Source organism: Alligator mississippiensis, chromosome 3 (genome assembly GCF_030867095.1).
Source record: "Alligator mississippiensis isolate rAllMis1 chromosome 3, rAllMis1, whole genome shotgun sequence".
Taxonomy (NCBI): Eukaryota; Metazoa; Chordata; order Crocodylia; family Alligatoridae; genus Alligator; species Alligator mississippiensis.
Genome location: NC_081826.1, coordinates 216,763,658 through 216,781,636, shown reverse-complemented (window position 1 = coordinate 216,781,636; position 17,979 = coordinate 216,763,658). Strand labels below are relative to the sequence as shown.

The 17,979-nt window shown below is 43.3% G+C and overlaps 1 protein-coding gene across 1 annotated transcript in view; it reads left to right on the top strand.

The window, feature by feature from the left end:
• Positions 1–17,979, top strand: part of LMNB1 (lamin B1) — a 43,489-nt gene that overhangs the window by 13,316 nt on the left and 12,194 nt on the right. Inside the window, exons 2-5 of the mRNA XM_006266900.4 lie at positions 8,144–8,300; positions 9,112–9,237; positions 10,885–11,055; positions 12,249–12,374. Of these exons, the coding sequence (XP_006266962.1) occupies positions 8,144–8,300; positions 9,112–9,237; positions 10,885–11,055; positions 12,249–12,374 (580 nt within the window). The remainder of the gene's footprint in view (positions 1–8,143; positions 8,301–9,111; positions 9,238–10,884; positions 11,056–12,248; positions 12,375–17,979) is intronic.

The following is a 17,979-nucleotide window of genomic DNA, read 5'->3' as shown; positions in this document are numbered from 1 at the left end:
CTAAAATCAGCAGCCTGGAAAGGGGCAAGGGGACAAGCAGCAGTGGTGTTAACTATTTCTAGGTTCCAGAGCTGTGTCAAAACTGGCTCCAGCAGCAGCAGGGATTTAATGCAGTTCCTTGCAGGTCATCCAGCCTGTGAGAAGCCTGCCTCATGGTCAAGATCTTGCTTATGGGGCCCAACAAATTTGGTGCCCTTGGGATAGATAAATAAGGGGTTTGCATGCCCTCATGGCAGACCCGCTGCTCATGTCTCTGCAGACTCCTTCCAAAACAGTTTCTCAGTTTCATATTAATAGGGTAACTTGCTGGTGTTATTTCCAAGCTGATAAAGGGGATTGTGGACTGCAGGCTTTGGGTGATAAAAGAACATTAGCTAGCTATTTGGACAGGGTGAGAGATTTTGAAACTTTCAGCTATCAGGCTAGAAAAAGAAAGCTTTGCTTTTCTAGTTCCTTTGTGTAGAAGGGGTCTCCAGTAGGACAACTTTTTTATTCGGGTCTTTGTTTAGTGAAGAGTCAATACCATCACCTCTTCACTGGGCTTAGTGAAGCATCTTTGAGCCTGTTTATGGGGAAACAAAATAGGTTCACACCTAATCTTTTTGAGGTGTGAGCATTGGGCCCAAGTTTTCATCTGAAATCCTATTCACAGGAAAACTATTTGTTGTAAAGAGTAGCGTACCAATACATACTGTGATAAGACTAATCCTGCAAGTGGCAGTGCTTTCACACCTGCTGTTGTGTAATCATTAAATTAGATGCAAATATGCTTCTGTACTAAAAGCAGCTTTGTTGTCTTTTCTGCTTTAGAAAACAACATTGTGAAAAGTGACACCACATATTTATACTTAAGCAATCAGTAACCAGAGTTTTGCTTTATCCTTAAGATCTTATTACATAAGAACAGTGGAAGAGCAGCTCATTGAATGGGCTAAAACAATTTATGATTCTACTTCAAGTAGAGGTGGACAGATGTATCGGTTCATATTGTATTGGCATTGATGAAAGGAAAATTGACGCTATCATCAATCCGCTTTTTTTGGCTGACATGGCTGATAATGTTGGCGATAAATGCCACGTGCGCAGTCGCAGGATGCACACGGTCAGGAGTGCAGCCCAGCAGCTTGGAGAGCAGCATCTGGCTGGTAAGTCTGTGGGGAGAAGGGGCGTGGGGGGGCAGATCGAGGACCCTGTGGTGAGGGAGGGAGTGGGGCTGAGGCAGGTGTTGCACAGCCAGGATGACGCGTGGGATGGAGATGTGCAGGGAGCGGAGGGGTGCAGTTCTTGGCTGCTGCACGTACCCCCAGGGAAGGCATGGGGGGGGCATGTGTCCCCAGATCTGTGCGCAGGGTGAGGATTGGCTGTCTGCTCGGAGGTAGGGGTGGTGCTGAACTCTGGTGGGTGGGGACTGGACAGGGGCTACGATCAGGGTGGGCGACCAACGGCACTGGGGGGGGGGGCGCTACAGTCGCATTGTAGGCCCCCCATAGCCCTTCTCCCAGTACCCCTGCTCCCCACCCCGAGTGTAGCCCCAGTCCAGCCCCCACCCACTGGGAAGAGCCTGGCGCCAGCCCCATGTGGGCAGCCTGCTCTCTCACCTTGTGCACAGATCCTCCCCTGGGGGAGCATGCAGTGCCCGGGAGTCCCTGTTCCCTCCCACCTTGTTTCTTCTGGACTAGCCACTTGTTGCTCAGTCCTACATCTGGCCCCAGCTATGCAGCCTCTTTCCTTGCCTCACTGCAGGGGCCTTAATCTGCAGGGGACCCCTTCTTCCCCCCAATGCCCCTTCTTCCCCCCCCACCCCCCCAACATACTAACTGAACACTGCTTTCCAAGCTGCTGGGCTGTATATCGGCAATTGGATCGGTATCAGCTGATATGGCTTGTTAATAATTGGGCATCAATATCAGCTCAAAAAATCTTTATTGATGCACCCCTAATTTTAAGTATTGAATGGCCAGGTGTATAGTAGAAAATGGAGCAAAGTTGGGTACCAGAGGCCGCTTAGCTGTGGCAGTGCAGAGCTCACTGTAGGCCAGTTTACCCTGCTACCTTGTGGCGCTTTCTGCTGGTGCAGATATGCTGTCTCTGGTACTTGAGCTACCTCTGATTTCTCTGCACTACATAACCCAATACACTTGGCTACTGCACTGAATGCTCTCAGTGCACTGGGAAAAATGACTTGATGGAACATGCAGTTATGTTCACATAATCTCTCTCTAAGCATGCTGCTGGAACAGATCTATCGATGATGATAGTGCTATATGTTTAGACAATATTTAGAGTGTTTGGATACGCTTTAACAACCCTGACAACAAGATGAGATTTAAGTGTGGCTATTGGTGCTCGCTCTACTTGTTCCTTCTGCTGTATCCGTGCTGGTCAGAAGTGAAGGGAAGCAGGTTACTTTAGAGCAGAAATTTCAGTCCGTGGGCTGGATGGGTGACTTGGGGTTGGTCTACAGGCCAAATTGGACCCATGGACCAGTCCCATATCACATGTGGGATCCAGGGTTTGTCCTGGAGTGGACATGGCATGCAGCACTGTCCTGCTCTGGGGCTGTGCTGCACAGGCAACACTGTGGACCAGACCCACACTCTGACCCTGATTGTACCTTGCACCATGCTGCCCCCCCTGTGTGTCATCGTCTTCTCCCCCCCCAGCTTTACCCCTGCTGGACCCATTTCTCTTGCCCTAGTACTGGCTCTCAAAGAGGCTTACCTGCAATTTAGCAGCATCACAGAATGGGAAGCAGCAGCACATGGCGCTGGCTAGAGAATGAGGGGTTTACAAAGCCCTACAAGTGAGAGGTCCCCCTGCTGTGCTTTGTTTTTCAATTAGTCTCTAGCTGTCCAGCTTCTTTCTGAGAGGGAGCTTCACAAAGCAGCTGGAACTTGATTTGTTTTTATGGATGGCTTGCATTGACTTACAGATTTTACTGACAGGTGTTTTTTAGCCTGACTTTTCCATTTCTGTCCATAAAATTTATGGACAGTTGGCAAACTTGACAAATACGGTAGTGCGTGGTGGTTTTTTGGTTTTTTTGTTTAGATGAGGAAGTTATGACCTGGTGAACTCTGAATAAACTGGAGAGAGCTTGTCATTTGGCTTTAAAGATGTTTCTCTTTGCTTGGATTGTAATAATCAAGTAGACAGGTACTACTTAAAGCAATTATTTGTTTTTGTTTTTTATTTATGGAGGATTCAAGCATTTGAGAGCTAGATTACCTTAAACAGCGTGGTTTGGGGTGACTGGCAAACAAACATTTACTTGGATGTGAACTTTCATTTTTATGAAGGAAAAGCTAAGATAGTGTTGATGACAAACTAAAGTTTTATTGCTAAATGAATGAGATGTGTATAACCAAACATGCTATATAGCATTATCTAGTTATGGCTAATAGTTTTATTTAAGTTGGTATAATTCAAACAATTCTACTGATCTTTCTGAAATTGCTTTTCAAAGTATTTTAGAGCCCAGCTGAATGGCACTATTGGTGTACAAGGATTTCAATTGAAATAAGTTATAAAACTGTTTGTTACTTTAGGAGAGAAACTAGGAAGTCTGTACTTCCATATGGTTTTTTAAATGGGGATTAGTTATACAGGTAGTACGGGACCAGCTAGATGTTTCTATATTCTTTTTCTCCTCTTCCATAATTCTAGATAGGTTAATTTTTAGGAAAATACAGCTAATCTTGAGCAAACCTTTTAAAATATATATTACATCTGCAGTAAGTAAGGTGTATACCACAATTGGGGGAAATCCATGGCAGCTACTTGAACAGTATGGGTGTCTTACCATAATATGGTTCTGAGGTTGAATCTATACTATGCTCTTTCCCCCCCTCCCATGCTGTTCATCATGGGACTTCCAATTTAAATCAGCTGCCAGTTTCTTCCCCATTTTTTGGATTCTGAAATAAGCGTCTGCATGTGGGCTTGCACTAAAATTACTGATAATATTTATTTTGGTCTCAGTATGTAGAGTTTCAGTTCAGAGTAAATGCGAAGAGATGATAATTTGAAATGCTTAGATAGTATACACGTTTTTTCTCTTTCTGTTGAAAATTCCCTAGAGGAAGTAATGGCAGGCAAGTCAGGGTCTGGGGTTTTTTGGTGGGGGAGGAAGGGGAGGAGAGACATGAAATATCTAAAAGTGTGCTGTGCTTTTACAGTAGAGTATCTAGGTTTTAAAGCTTCAGCAATTTACTCTATTCCAAGCTGGTGCATATTTTCAAAGTTTAATTGTTGATCTGTGACTATTTATTGGTGTGTTACTCTTTAATCCTGCCATTTTGTGGCTGTAGTACCAAACTGTTGGCAAACTTTGAGTTTGCTGTCATTTTAGCCACTTGCTGACAAAGCTGGGCTACAATTAAATCTTCTGTTAATCTGAGAGCACACTTATTGTTTCCTCCAACTAGACTATTTGTGTGATTATAGTGAATAAGCCTTGACCCCTGTTCTTACTGCCAAGATTAATGTTCTTAATGAGAGAGACAACAGATGCCCTTTTTATGGGATACGAAAGATGGCTTTTCTTTGCTTGTTTGCTTAAATATCAAATGTCAAGTGTTTGGTTTTTTTTCTGTTTTCTTTTTGGAGTAGCCTTCTGGGGTTTGTTTTTAAGAGCTCTAGCACCTTTTAAAGGGCTCCTCAATATAGAGCATCTACTTAAAACAAGAAAAGTGAAGTTAATTTTAAAATTGCGCCTTGGAATCCTTTCTCTTTATTTTTAAGGGCCAAATGATTTAAGGCAATGTCATTATTTAAAAATTCAGATTTTGTCCCCTCTAAAAGACCAGAGTGGGCAAAGCAGAAAACAAAGGCAAATGGAAGCTCCCCAGGTATTTTCAGTCTATCTTTAATATAATACCTTGGCCAGTTCTAAATTTTACAACATGATTTTTGCATGGTGCTGCCCTAGAGTTGCTGCTTAGTTCTTAAAAAGGCTTTGGATATAGCTGGTGAGGGGGAGGGAGAAGATGTTTGACAGCTGGATCTTAAAACTTGCTAATCTCATTTATAATTTAATAAGTCAGTTGCAAATGATGTTTAAACCATAAACCTTAAAGGGTATGGTAGTGTTGACTTAATTGTTCTGTAGTGTTGTTGTTGTGTACCCTTTTCCTTTATCTAATAGATAAAAGCTTGCACAGGAGTGTTAGGTAATAGCTATGCTTCAACCAGGACTGGAAAAAATTGTCTTCATGGCCATTTTAGAAACAGTAACTGGTTGTCTTACTAATTTTAAGAAAATTGGTATCTGTAATTCCTCAGCTACAGTTTCTCCAGGTAGTAGTAACAATACAGGCAGTAGTTTAGGTAAGACTGTTGGGTATCTTTACCCTTGTTCTAAACATGTTTAGATGCCATGTTTGTTAAACTTACCTGTCCAGGCTGTAGCTTCCATTGATGGGGACCTCATGAGTATTAGTCAAAAAACAATTTTCATCAATATGTTGGTCTCCCTTTGGAGTCAGTACAGTGGGTTAAGGGATTTATTCTACTTCCTGCTGCCACAATGAAGTGTCTATAGCAGGGGTGGGCATTATTTTGACTGGAGGGCTGCTTAACAAGTTGTTGAGGGCTGCAAGTTGGTGAGCTGTTGAGGGCTGCAAGGGTAGCCCCACCCCTTGACAAGTGCCCTGGTCCCCATCTTGGGACCAGAAGTCCCACCCCCTAACCTCCGACCTTAGCCATCAGAAGTCCATCCCTTTGCCCCCAGAACCACTCCTTTTGGGAAGGGGGTTTGCCATCTTGGAACCAGAAAAAAAACCCAAATTTATATACAAAAAATCAAACGTTTAAAATTAAAATGTTATTGTAATTTAAAAAAAAAAATTTGTCCTGATTTGTGTGCGTTTGTGTGGTGTATATACAGATGATTAAATAATAGCTTAAAATGAAGCCTTATTTTTTAATATTGTGGAGGGGTGTGGGTTTGGGGTTTGTGGGGGTATGCTTGGGGTGGGGGAGTGCATGTGTGTGGTGGCGTGTATGAGTGTAATAGTGTGCAGGGCTCTACCCAGAGGCACATGGGGGTGGAGGAGGGGGTCGTTATGGGTGCACGGATACATCAGTTCAATATTGGATTGGCACTGATATAAAAAAACTTAATATATCAGAAGTTAGCCATATCAGGCCAGTAATTTGGCCGATAAATGGCCCGTGCATGTACACAGCTGCAGCGCAGCGTAGGCAGTGAGGAATACAGCTCGACAGTGTAGAGAGCTGTCTCCAGCTGGTAAGTTTGGTGTTGTGGGAGGGATGGGCTGTGCGGGGGACAGATCAAGGTTCCTGGAGCTGGGGCAGGGCCTGCCCAGCTGGGGCGGGGCAGCACTGTGGTGTGGCTCATCAAAGTGGGGGGCTGGCTCCCACCATGGCCAGGAGCCTCTGGTCCGGTGGCTTGTTCAGTGCTTGCCTGCTCGTTTGGTGATTCCCACTGCTGCTTGTCAGGGCGGTGGGGGCAAGAGCCATGTGCCCCTGGATGTGCATTAGGCTGGGGCTGCACCAAGCTCTTCCCAGCGGGGCAGTGCTGGGAGTGGGCTACAGGGGCGCAGCCACAATTTTTACCGTAGCCCCTTCCCAGCACAGCCCTGCCTTGCTGGGAAGAGCTTGGTGCAGCCGTGGTCCCAGCCCACTCCACACGCATCTGAGGGCACACGCCCCCCATGCCCTCCTGGACCAGTGGCTCCCGGTCAATCAAGCAGCATGCAGCAGTGGGAGCCATGGTGCCACCGCCACGGCCCCCCCCCCCCCCCCCGGGGATGAGCTGCCATGCTATCCAGTGCCCGCCCCACACCTCCCTCTCCGTGGGGGGCCTTGATCTGTATCCCTATGCCCCTTCCCTTCCCCTCCCACCCCACCAGACTTACCAGCTTGACTCAACTCTCCGCGCTGCCAGGGTGGTATCAGCAATGGAATTGGTATTGGCCAATATGCCTCCTTAAAAATTGGCTATCGGTATCAGCTGCAAAAATCTCTATTGGTGCTCCCCTTGTTGTGGGGTTTGAGGGGAGGGCTTGTGGTTATGGTGGGATGCGCATGGGAGCCCCTGCCCTGCAACAGCCCTTTCTCCCTGCTGAACAACAGCTTTTGTCCTGTGCTGCTGCTGCTGAGGCTGGGTGGGCGAGCCCAGAGCAGGCACAGGGTTGGGGCTGTACAGTGCAAGTCCCCATTGGTACCACAGGGCTGGGGCCCATGGTGCTGGCAGCTGGAAGGAGCCGCTGTCAGGCAGCCTGGTTGGAAAGCTGGCTGTGTGCCAAGGGGGCGGCAGGACATGCCATGGCAGGACAGTGCTTGGGCCAGGCAGGACTGAGGGACCCGTCATGGACCAGATCTGGCCTGTAGGCCATATTTTGCCCACCCCTGGAGAGTGGTGCTGAGTAGAAAAAAGCTACTGAATGAAAAATGTTGCAAGGTTGTTTGCATCTAAGATGGTAGCCTTTGCTTATTAGGATGAAGAAAGATTCAGGACTGGCTTTCTAACTCATTTTGAAATGAGACTTCTGTACTACTGTGTACAGTAGGAGGCAATTGTAGTGCCTTGTCACTAGGTGGCAGAGAAAGTAGGTCATTGCCTGGTTTCTTGCCTTGAGCCAGCAGCTACCTTTGTTATAAGCTGTAGGCAGATAACATGTGCGCTGCTGTAACTTACATTGTGGTTTCACACCTGATTCCTCCTGTATAATTTTGCATCGGATTTGAGTAGGTAACATTACAGGTCTACTCCTTTTTGATATTGCAGAAACAGATTACAGCAGTATGAATGTTGTATATCTGGGCCCTAAGATGCACATTACACTCTTGAAGTACTCATGCCTTAAACTTGGGCGTTTCCATATAAAAACCCAAAACTAAAACAAAAAAAAGGGGGAAGAGGGTGGTAGCATTATAATTTTATCAGAATTGGATTTCTGCAACCTAAACCTAGCTTTACAATATGAATATACTGGATTGCTGTATTAACACGTAGCAGAACTGATTAGTTTATTTGGATTTAATCCAAATAAAAAAGCAGTATAATTAGATTAAGATAAAATTTGGTTAAAAATACAGTATAATATTTTAAGATTTAAAAAGTACTTTAATCTGATAGAGGTGTTTTGCGTCTCATGCAGTCTTTTGTTTGTTCTAGCTATGCAAAAAAAGAATCTGACTTTAATGGGGCCCAAATCAAACTTCGAGATTTTGAAGCAGCCATAAATTCCAAAGATGCTGCACTAGCTACGGCACTTGGTGATAAGAAAAGTCTGGAAGGGCAAGTTGAGGATTTGACAGATCAGATTGCACAGGTAAGATAGTAGAAGTTGTCCCCAAACCCATCATTGGCTTCTGGTGAATAGGTTTGTTACCCACTTATCCACTTGTTAAGAACTGGGGATGTATAAACATAAAATACTTAGAGAAGGGGTGTCAAACCTATTTGGCCGGTGTAAGGCTCCATACATCTCCAGTAGTGGGGTGAGCAACAGCAGCGCTAACCCCCCAGAGCTTCCTGAGTCTGTGTGGTCTCAGGCAGTTGCATAGTGTAATGCTGCTGCTGTTTTAGTAGCAGTAGGGCAAGAAAGTCCCTATTGGTTATTCATATCAAGGATTTTATTGGGGAGCTATGGGAATTGAACACTGCCATTGCTTGCCCCATTGCTGAAATCGGGGCCAAATGTTTGACACCTCTTTGACTTGGAATGCTCCAAATGTGGTATAAACTGGTAGCATACAGATGTATATGTCTGTTATCTGTGTAAAACTGGTTGAAGCTTTACAAAAGTGTACCTGGAATAATTGGTACTGTTTTCTTTTATCTCCTAGCGTTCTGTGTTAGATGTGCAAGCTGAGCATCCAACGACACTCTCGGTCTCAGCAGATCTAAAAGAAACTGGTTGTTCACATTAAGTCTTTATTTGTTTACAGTACCTTTGAATTCATTGAAGCACTACATGGAAAAAAAAATGGCAGATGGTGAAGTAAAATGGACTTTATTTAATCCCTAAATTCAGTTTTGGTGTACAGTTTATTCACAAGTACTAATGACGGACCTAGTGACTGAATTCTACATGTTCTGCCTCAAACTCAATACCATCTTATTTCTTTTATTCCTTTAAGTTGGAAGCCTCGTTGGCTGCTGCCAAGAAACAGCTGGTAGACGAAACTTTACTTAAAGTGGATCTTGAAAATCGTTGTCAGAGTTTGCTTGAGGACTTGGATTTCCGTAAAAATATATATGAAGAGGTAATTATCTTTTAGTATTAAATGTAACAGTTCTAGAGGAAACAAAATTAAACATTTGGATTATTTTAACTGTCTTACTGTGAATCCTGAAAGGTTTCAATATGCTGGTGGTAGAAGCATAAGGAAGCTACTGAATTGTGATAGGACTTTCATTGATTTCTCCTTTAAAAAAAGAAAACAACCCCATCTCCCAAGTTACTGTGGCAGATGTGAAGTGAGTGTGCTTTCCTGTATTTACAGTCATAAATAAATAGATTTAAAACTTAATTATATTAAAGTACTTGACCAAGGAAAATAACCTCTGCAGGGCTGTTGTTAAAGGGACCCTATCAACCTGCAGTTTCTTAGTTTTGTAACTTTCTGAAGGGGTACATTTTCAAATTTTATAACTTGTAATTTGAGTATTCAGTTTTTACAAATAATGGAATTGTCAGGGTTTTGCTTCTTTCTTTCTGTCCAGTGTTACTTTTGACTTTCTGCTGTTCATTGTTGGTTGTTGCATGCCCTAAGGCTAATGAAGAACGAGCAGATTAAATTTCCAATACATCAGTCTGATATCAGATCAGTATAGATATAAAGAAAATTAGCTGTATCGGATATTGGCCCAATGGGGCCAATAATTTGGCCAATAAATGCCTGTGGGGAGCAGAACCAGCAGCTAGGACAGCTGCCTCCAGCTGGTAAGTCAGAAGGGGCGTGCGGGGCAGATCAATGCCTTCCACAGTGAGGGAAGGAGAGGAGGGGGCAGGCACAGCCCAACTGGGGCAGGGGAGGGTCGTGCAGGACAAAGCTGCGGCTTGTGGGGCGGTGGCTTCTGCCACTGTTTGCACCCCAGATCTGCGGGGGGTGGGGGCTGCAGCTGCTGGCTTGAGCTGGCTCTGTGCAGGTCTCTTCTCAGTGGGGGCAGGGCTCTGAGCAGGTGCCAACAGCACTGGAATGGGCCTGCAGCCACCCCAAATTTTGCTGCAGCTCTGCTCTGCTCCCAGTGCTACAATTGCCCAGCACAGTCACAGCTCTTCCCAGCATGTGGGTGGAGGGGGGCTGCACTGGGCAGCTGTGGCGCTGGGAACAGAGCAGAGCTGCAGCAAAATTTAGGGTGGTTGCAGCCCTCTCTGAGCCTTGCTCCCGCCAAGAAAAGCCCCGTGCAGCACCAGCTTGAGCCCACAGCTGCAGCTGGCCCATTCAGCTGCCTCTCTCACTGCAGTGTGGTGGGGGCTATACAACCCTTGACTGCACTGAAGTTGGGATAGCCCCAGTTTAAAATATCGTGCTTGTACAAACCCGGAACATACCTTGTGAAACTTCTGTTTGTTCACTAGAGTGTAATTTATCAAGGTTGACCATGTAAGTTTTTACAAAATACTCCCAACACTTCACTAAGGCATAACTAGGGTGTGGACACTGGGGAAGCTTCCCCAGTCACCTACTTTGAGAATGGGGGAGGATAACAGCTGTTGCTGCAGCCTCACGTTTGCACCAGCAGCATGACCACAATAGGAAGCCACTGCTGCCTGTGTGTATGGCAGCTGGTCTGGGCATCCAGCCATGTTGGTACATCTCTGCTTATCCATTACCTTTAACTAAAATGTCTAAAATATATCTAAAGCTCATGTTGATTGAAGATTACCTTATTTCTCTGTGTGCTAGGAAATCAATGAGACCAGAAGAAAACATGAGACTCGTCTTGTTGAGGTGGATTCTGGGCGCCAAATTGAGTATGAACACAAACTGGCCCAAGCGCTTCATGAAATTAGAGAGCAACATGATGCACAAGTGAAACTGTATAAAGAGGAGCTTGAACAGACTTACCATGCCAAAGTGAGACTACATTCCTTCTTGCAGCCTTTTGAAACATTTTATTTTATCATAACAGCAACTGTTTTTAAAGCAATTATTTGTGTTTAAAGGTTGTACTGAATTTTAAAATGTCTGATTTTTTTTTTTTTAATTTTTCCCTGTCCATCAAGATTCAGTATTTCTATAAGTGTATGTGTGCATATACTTTTTTCTCCATAACTTTTTTTCTGTAATTCCACTGTCAGTTTAAAAAGGTTCCCCTCAAGCATCTTACAGCTGGTGACGCACCTTTCCCTATGTCCATTAATGCTACCAATGAATTTTGTAGTAGGTAAAACTTGTGTTCTTTTAATAAAGATAAATTGTTCGGTGTAATTGTAAAAAGCCATTACTAGTGGTCATGTTAGAATTAATCTCCCTTGAAAAACTTTTAACTAAAATTTGAGATGGCTTCCTCCCCTGAAAACTAGCCCAAAAACTAGGAATTGCTGTGGTTTTTTTTGTTTTTTTTTTGTTTTTTTTTTTTTTTAAACTAGTAAAAGCTTCATGAACACTTTTGCATACTTCCATTTGTGCCCTTGTGTTTAATCTACCCTGGATCACATTTTGAAGCGATAAAGACTTTAAATGGTTGAATTGCCAGTGTCGCCTAAATTAAGTGTAGTATTTCTATTGAGCATTGACCTTTTAGATTTTTTAGTAAATTCTTAGGTACCAGTTACACAAGTGTAATAGAAATGAAGTGTATAGAACTTGATTAAAGTGGTGATTAAGACTTTCAATGTTGCATCCCAGCCATGACTGAAAATTAAAGTTTAAATGGGGCTTGTCTAATGAATTCATGATCTTTGCTGTGTATAAGCAGCTACATAAACAGCACCCCTGTAGGAGGCCATACATAAAAAATCTTAGGCTGAATACTGAAGGGCCCAAGATGAAGGCATTTTACAGCTCATACTTGAGATGTATTGGTGTGGTATTAGAAGGCCAGCTTATACAGCTGTTTATACCCAGCACATCTACTTAAAGAACTCTTTGGAAGCTCTGTGATTGAGCACTAGAATTGACACCAGAAAAGTTTTCCTGTGTTACAGCTGCTGACAGGAACTTTGTGGCTTATGAGCAGTACTATTATACAATTTCTCAAGTGTCATCTTCCCCATTTGTTAACAATAAGTGATTTGAGACTGATATGCAACTTGCTTTACTGTTAGCTTGAGAATGCCAGGCTCTCCTCTGAGATGAGCAGCTCTGCAGCCAACTCTGTAAGAGAAGAACTGACAGAAAGCCGAATGCGGATTGAAAGTCTCTCTTCCCAGCTTTCCAATCTACAGAAAGAGGTAATAACTTACTTGTGTTTTTGTCCTTACCATTTTTATTAAAATAATGATTAATTTATATAAAGGACTTTTTTTTTTTTTAAATGCATGTTAAATTAATTTTATGGCTTGAATTTATTTTTCTTATTCCTTCTCGTGTACCTTTCTGAATATCTTAAGTATCTTAAGATATGTTGATTTGGAATGGGAGTTATTACTGCTCTCTGGAAAATGCTTACCTTCTACAAGTTAAAACTAAGAGGGGAGTGAAAATACTCCTTCCATTTGGTTTATTTTGTAAATTTGACAATTGTTTTGTGTATGGTCAGTTTACGCTTTATTCCTTCTGTCATGAGGGTACAATAGCTCCATAGCTTGGGTATCTCAAAGGTATGCTGAAGTTGTCAGAATAGATAATACTTGTCTCCTAAAGAATAGCGAAGAGAAATATCTTATAAAAAAATATTAAGGGAGACTTGGTGGGGGAAAAAATTCAGGTCTCCCTTGCAAATTTTTTTAAAAGATAATAAAGTTGATGGTTTTTTAAAAAAAAATTCTACTTTCCCTTTTCTCATTCTCTAATCAATAAATTTTATCAAAATATATTCAACCAGTTCTGATCCCTTTCCATTTGCAGTTCTTTTGATTGTCAAGTGCCTAATGACAAGTGAACGAGATTCCTTTGACTCTTACAGCCAGTTCTGTGTTGTGCTTCGTGAAAGCAGGCTGTAATAGGTAGTGATATAGCTAGGGCCAGTGCCCTTATTCAGCATTGTTCCGCTTGTACAATCGGAGGTTTCATTTTCTTCACATGCCCATACCCACTCCCCCTCTCCACTGTACTGTTTGTTCTCTAATTGGTAAGTTCTTGTAATACATTGGACACCTTGAGTAACTTATTAAGCAACATAGCTAATCATGGCCAAGTTCCCTTTTTTTCTCCAGAGTAGCAACACATGCCAGCAGAGTTTTGTTTTTGCTTCTTTTATATTGGAAGCATAGTCAGACGAGTGCACACTGCAGTTAGAGCTCAGCACCCTGCTGCTCTGTGACAGCCTTTATTTTTTGGAAGGAGATCTTGGGCTGGCTTCTGGAAGAGCTCATTCTGTCATAGGTGAACTTTACGCTGACTGCAAAGTTCTGTTGTGCTAGGGATTTGTGAATCTTTATCTTCCTTCCAGAGTTTTAGTTCATCATTTTAATGGGCCTTGATTCATTATTCTAGTGATTTTGGAGGCACATTTGCTTTATGGTTTTGATCACTCTCCATCAAGAATGTTGCATCCACATCTTGCGTTCTAAAAATGGGTGGACACTAGGACTGAAGCATAAGACTGTAAGCAGACTTATAAAACGACCAGAATTTGACCCTCTTTGTAGACTAGAATCTTGCATTAAATTGTAAGCCAGACACAGAACACAATGATCACATAGTCCATATGTCAAATTCTACCAAATAAGATCTTTTAGGCACTAGCAGAGTTTGATCTCCCAGAAGAGCCTAGTGCAGACTGAAAGTGATTTCTTTCTGAGACAAAGATTGGAAAAAGCATTCTTGGCTATTATTGTTGATGTAGATTCTCAACTGACCCCGAATTAAACATCCAAATTGTGAACCTTGTCAGAGCTGATTTGAATCAGTGCCTCGACACAGTGGAACTTTCCAGCACAAGGCACGGTAAGGCAGGGGAATTCTCAGCGTGGATAGAGTTCCCGCGGAGGAAATGCAGATTTGCATAATACGATTGGCCGATGTTAAATTATTCCCACGTGGCAGCTGGCAATTGGCTCGCTAGCCGTATAAAAGGTTAGGGGCGTTTCCGCCCTAGTTGGAGAACTCCGCGATTCCCCCTGGAGTGGAACTCCGGCAGCTTGATCACCTGCCAACTACTCCCAGTTGATGAAGCCTTACGACATATCCTCCGTGTTGCATGCCCGAGTTAGACCCAAGCTGCCCGGTCTACAAGAGCTCCTCGATTAGTGACTAGAGATTAGAATTGTTGCAACTACGATTGAAGTGTGAAGTCACTTCTTGCCCGTGCTGTATACGACTCTACAGTGTAAGTAAAGCCATCTCTGTTTTTCCAATTGATACGTGTCTCGACTGTGCCTAATTCCACTCCGGTGATAGAGAGTACCCATCTGCCCGCCACAAGATCGCAGCCGCAACCCCAGCTAGCGTTCCCGAGGGCTCCTGATCCTCGATTTCCCCCTCGGCCCCCGCAAACCTCAGTAGACAATGTCCATGTTCTGCTGAAATTCCCTAGCCCGTCAGCATCTCTTGCTTGGAACAACTGTAAAACACATTTTATGAAAAATCGAACTAAATCCAGACCCTTGGATTCCTGCTGTAATTGGTTGTAAATTCTATGCTGTCTACAAAACTCCTGTGGACTTCGGTGGGAGAACATGCAGACCTGATTTTCTTTGTTGCCTAGGTACACTGCACTGCAGGATAGGAACCTGCTATTTCTTCTCTGCTGTTAGGGGGATAGAGGAATAGGCTGCTTCAATTGCTTCATATATTAAAAGTAATCAATAAAGGTGGTGTAGTATTTGATTTCCATGACAAGACCAAATAGTATCATGGAATTTTCAGTGAACAAACTTGTCAGGATGTCAGTCTTTTCAGGAAAACACCACCCAGGGCAGCATGTATTTTTTGTACAGTGCAGGCTACTGGTGATTCTTGTAGGTAGTACCCTATTCAAGAGGAAAAATTTCTATTGTTATAGACTTCTGTGACTATTCCTGATTCCTCCGGATTGGGATGATATGAGTTCTTCTTGCTCTGTTTCCTCTAATGAAAATGACTCAGTCATTTTGTTAGGAGAGTTTCTTTTACTAATACAGCTTTAGTAGTGTTTCTATACCTCAGCCTTACTTTTAAGACCTTTGGATTTTTTTGCTAGAAATGTAAGCATGTGCAAAGTCACTTGGACAATAAGTGCCAGATTAACATGACATATGTGATTGGCTCACATCTGTCACTGTTTCAGATCTGTCTGAGCCTTCCGTTTGTCTCCCGAAGTTTAGGTCTATTCAGGCCATACTTGTTATGGCATTCATTTTTAGATTGCTTTGTATTGGAGGCCAGTACATTCTTAATATAGAACTGGATAGTCTGGCAGGTGTGGGAGGAGAGATTGGGAGAACTGGGTAATGTGTAACATTTTGGGGGGGGGGGGGTCTAGACTTCTGAGATCTAGATTTTTTTTTTCCTTTGATCCACTGGGTTTATTTTCATTTACTTTGGGAACAGGCATTGCCTGTTTGTTATTTACCTGTCCTTCAAAGACACGTTTTGCAGATACTAATGAATATAGCCTTACAATTTTATTATTTTATGTAGGCATGGTTATTTCCATTTTAAAGTTAATGTGGGTGCATCAGTTTCCTTAAGTATCCAGGAAAAATGCAGAATAAACCTCATCCTAACAACGTTTTTAATGTTTTAAAGGTGTCTTCCTGGCATCTTTTTCTTAGATTAGGTTTTTTTGACCTTGATATATCTAACATTTACCATGGGGAAACTGAGATGTGTTCACTGATTGGAACAGAGAGTCAGAAGGACTTCCTCCAACAGTGTGAGATCTTTTTACCAGGAAAGTATTTCCTAACTCTGTTGCATCATAACTACAGTGCAAACTTCAAAATACAAATATTTCAATTTTCTGTACAAGGGAAGTTGTTCTGAAAACTGGTTACCTTTAAAAGGTCTTTCCTTTCTCCACTCTCAACAGGTTTTTACAGTGCTTGTCTGTTTGTGCATCCTGCTATATTTTGACACACATGACTTCAGAGCTCTTTCCCTCCCACCCCCCCATATTTGTACAGTGCACATGCACACTGTTCCTTATTGTGTTATCCATAATGAGCATAAAAGGATGGTAAATATCTTCTGTTCTTAAGTTTCTCTTAAACATCTTGGGGAAAGAAATGGAGCATTTCTGCTGTCCTTCTCGGCTACAGATTGTTTCTAGGTTATTCGTATTGGTAAATAGAGCAGATATAACATGGAAATCATGAAAATACCAACATGGAATTCCTTTTAATTACTGTTCAGAGTAGACTGTCTCCCCTTCTCCTCATCAAAAAAAGAAAAAAAGGATCTTTGTGAATATAAATAAATGAATAAATAAATAAAAGAATAGGGAGGCATGAGATGATAGTGCTCTTCGAGCATCTAGTATTGCTGGACTGCCTGTGACAGCCCTGCTATAGATCAAAATTATTTCAAACTTGGATGAGATGGGATACCGTATTTTCCTGTGACCAGCCAATGGGTGGTCATCTAGTCTATGGAGCTTCTTCCCATAGCTGCCAAGCCTGTTTTCGTTAACATGGGCCAGCCCCTAGGGTATTAATGTCTGCCATTTTCCCCTTCCCCTCCCCCCTTGTTGATGGCCAGCGGTGACCAAAAAAAACAGAAATTGGGCAGCGCGTAAGGCTGGCAGCAGGAGGGATTGAACGGAGATCATATTGAATGTTTCAGTGTGAGACTATCCAGAATTTTTTTTTTTTTTTTTATAACTCACAACTGTTTATAACAACAGAGCTGATTTTTGAATTCCGAGGAAATGCTGGAAGGAGTTCATTAAGTCGTGTGTGTGTGTGTGTGTGTGTGTGTGTGTGTGTGTGTGTGTGTGTGTGTGTGGTCTTGTCCCTGTTACCCTCCCAATCCCTCCCCACTGCCATCTTGGACCTTGCGCTTAGGTGCTTTGTCTCTGGAACAAGAAAAATAACTGCTTGCATTGTTTGCTTACAGCTGAAAGTCTAATGATCTCAATGGCTGCTGTGCCAGCACTAGGGTCCCTGAATGACTGAACTTGTGCATGCTAATGAGATCGGGAGGAAAAGGAGCATACAGACCACACTGGCTTCCCTTTATAGGGTAGCCATTGAAGTCTACTAAAGTCATACTTGTATAGAATATTAGGATTACAGCAGAGGGGTTTAAAATGCTAAAACTGTTCCTGGCATCCTAAGCATAATTTTAAAATCCTAGTACTCTACACCCTGGTTCTCCTGACATCTCTGAGCTTTTTTTAATTATTATTTAACAAGTAATACATTGTGCATTTGAATTTGCATGCATGTATGGGTCAGATGTGTGCGTGCCGGGTCTGACCCCGGGTCGCTTTCGTCGCTCTGCACGCGGGCTGTGGCCAGCAGCCCGGGCAGGCCGGGTTGGAGAGGGCGGGCGCCGAGCTAGAATTAGGCACAGACACGTAACGGTTGATTTTAAGGTTATTTTCCTTACACCGAGATGGTCGTGGTATAGGCTGAGAACTTGCTTGAGTTGCGGTTACAACAAAAAACACGAACACACGTGGAGGTTGCAAGGCTTCATGCAGACAGAACACGACAAACTCCGGATGTCCAGGACAAGTGCGCATTAAACTCGTCTTTACGTCTTATAGTAGGCTCCGTTCGAAGACGGGAAGAGGTGGGTGGTGGATCAGGCCGCCAAACTCCTCTGAGCGACACACAGGGTTTCTATTACCCTGCCGCGCACACCCAGAGTCCCCATGAGATGGATGCGGAGTCCTCTTCGGCTTGGGCGGAAACTGCTCAAGCCTCTTATACGGCTAGCAGGCCAATCGCTAGCCGTCACGTGTGAATA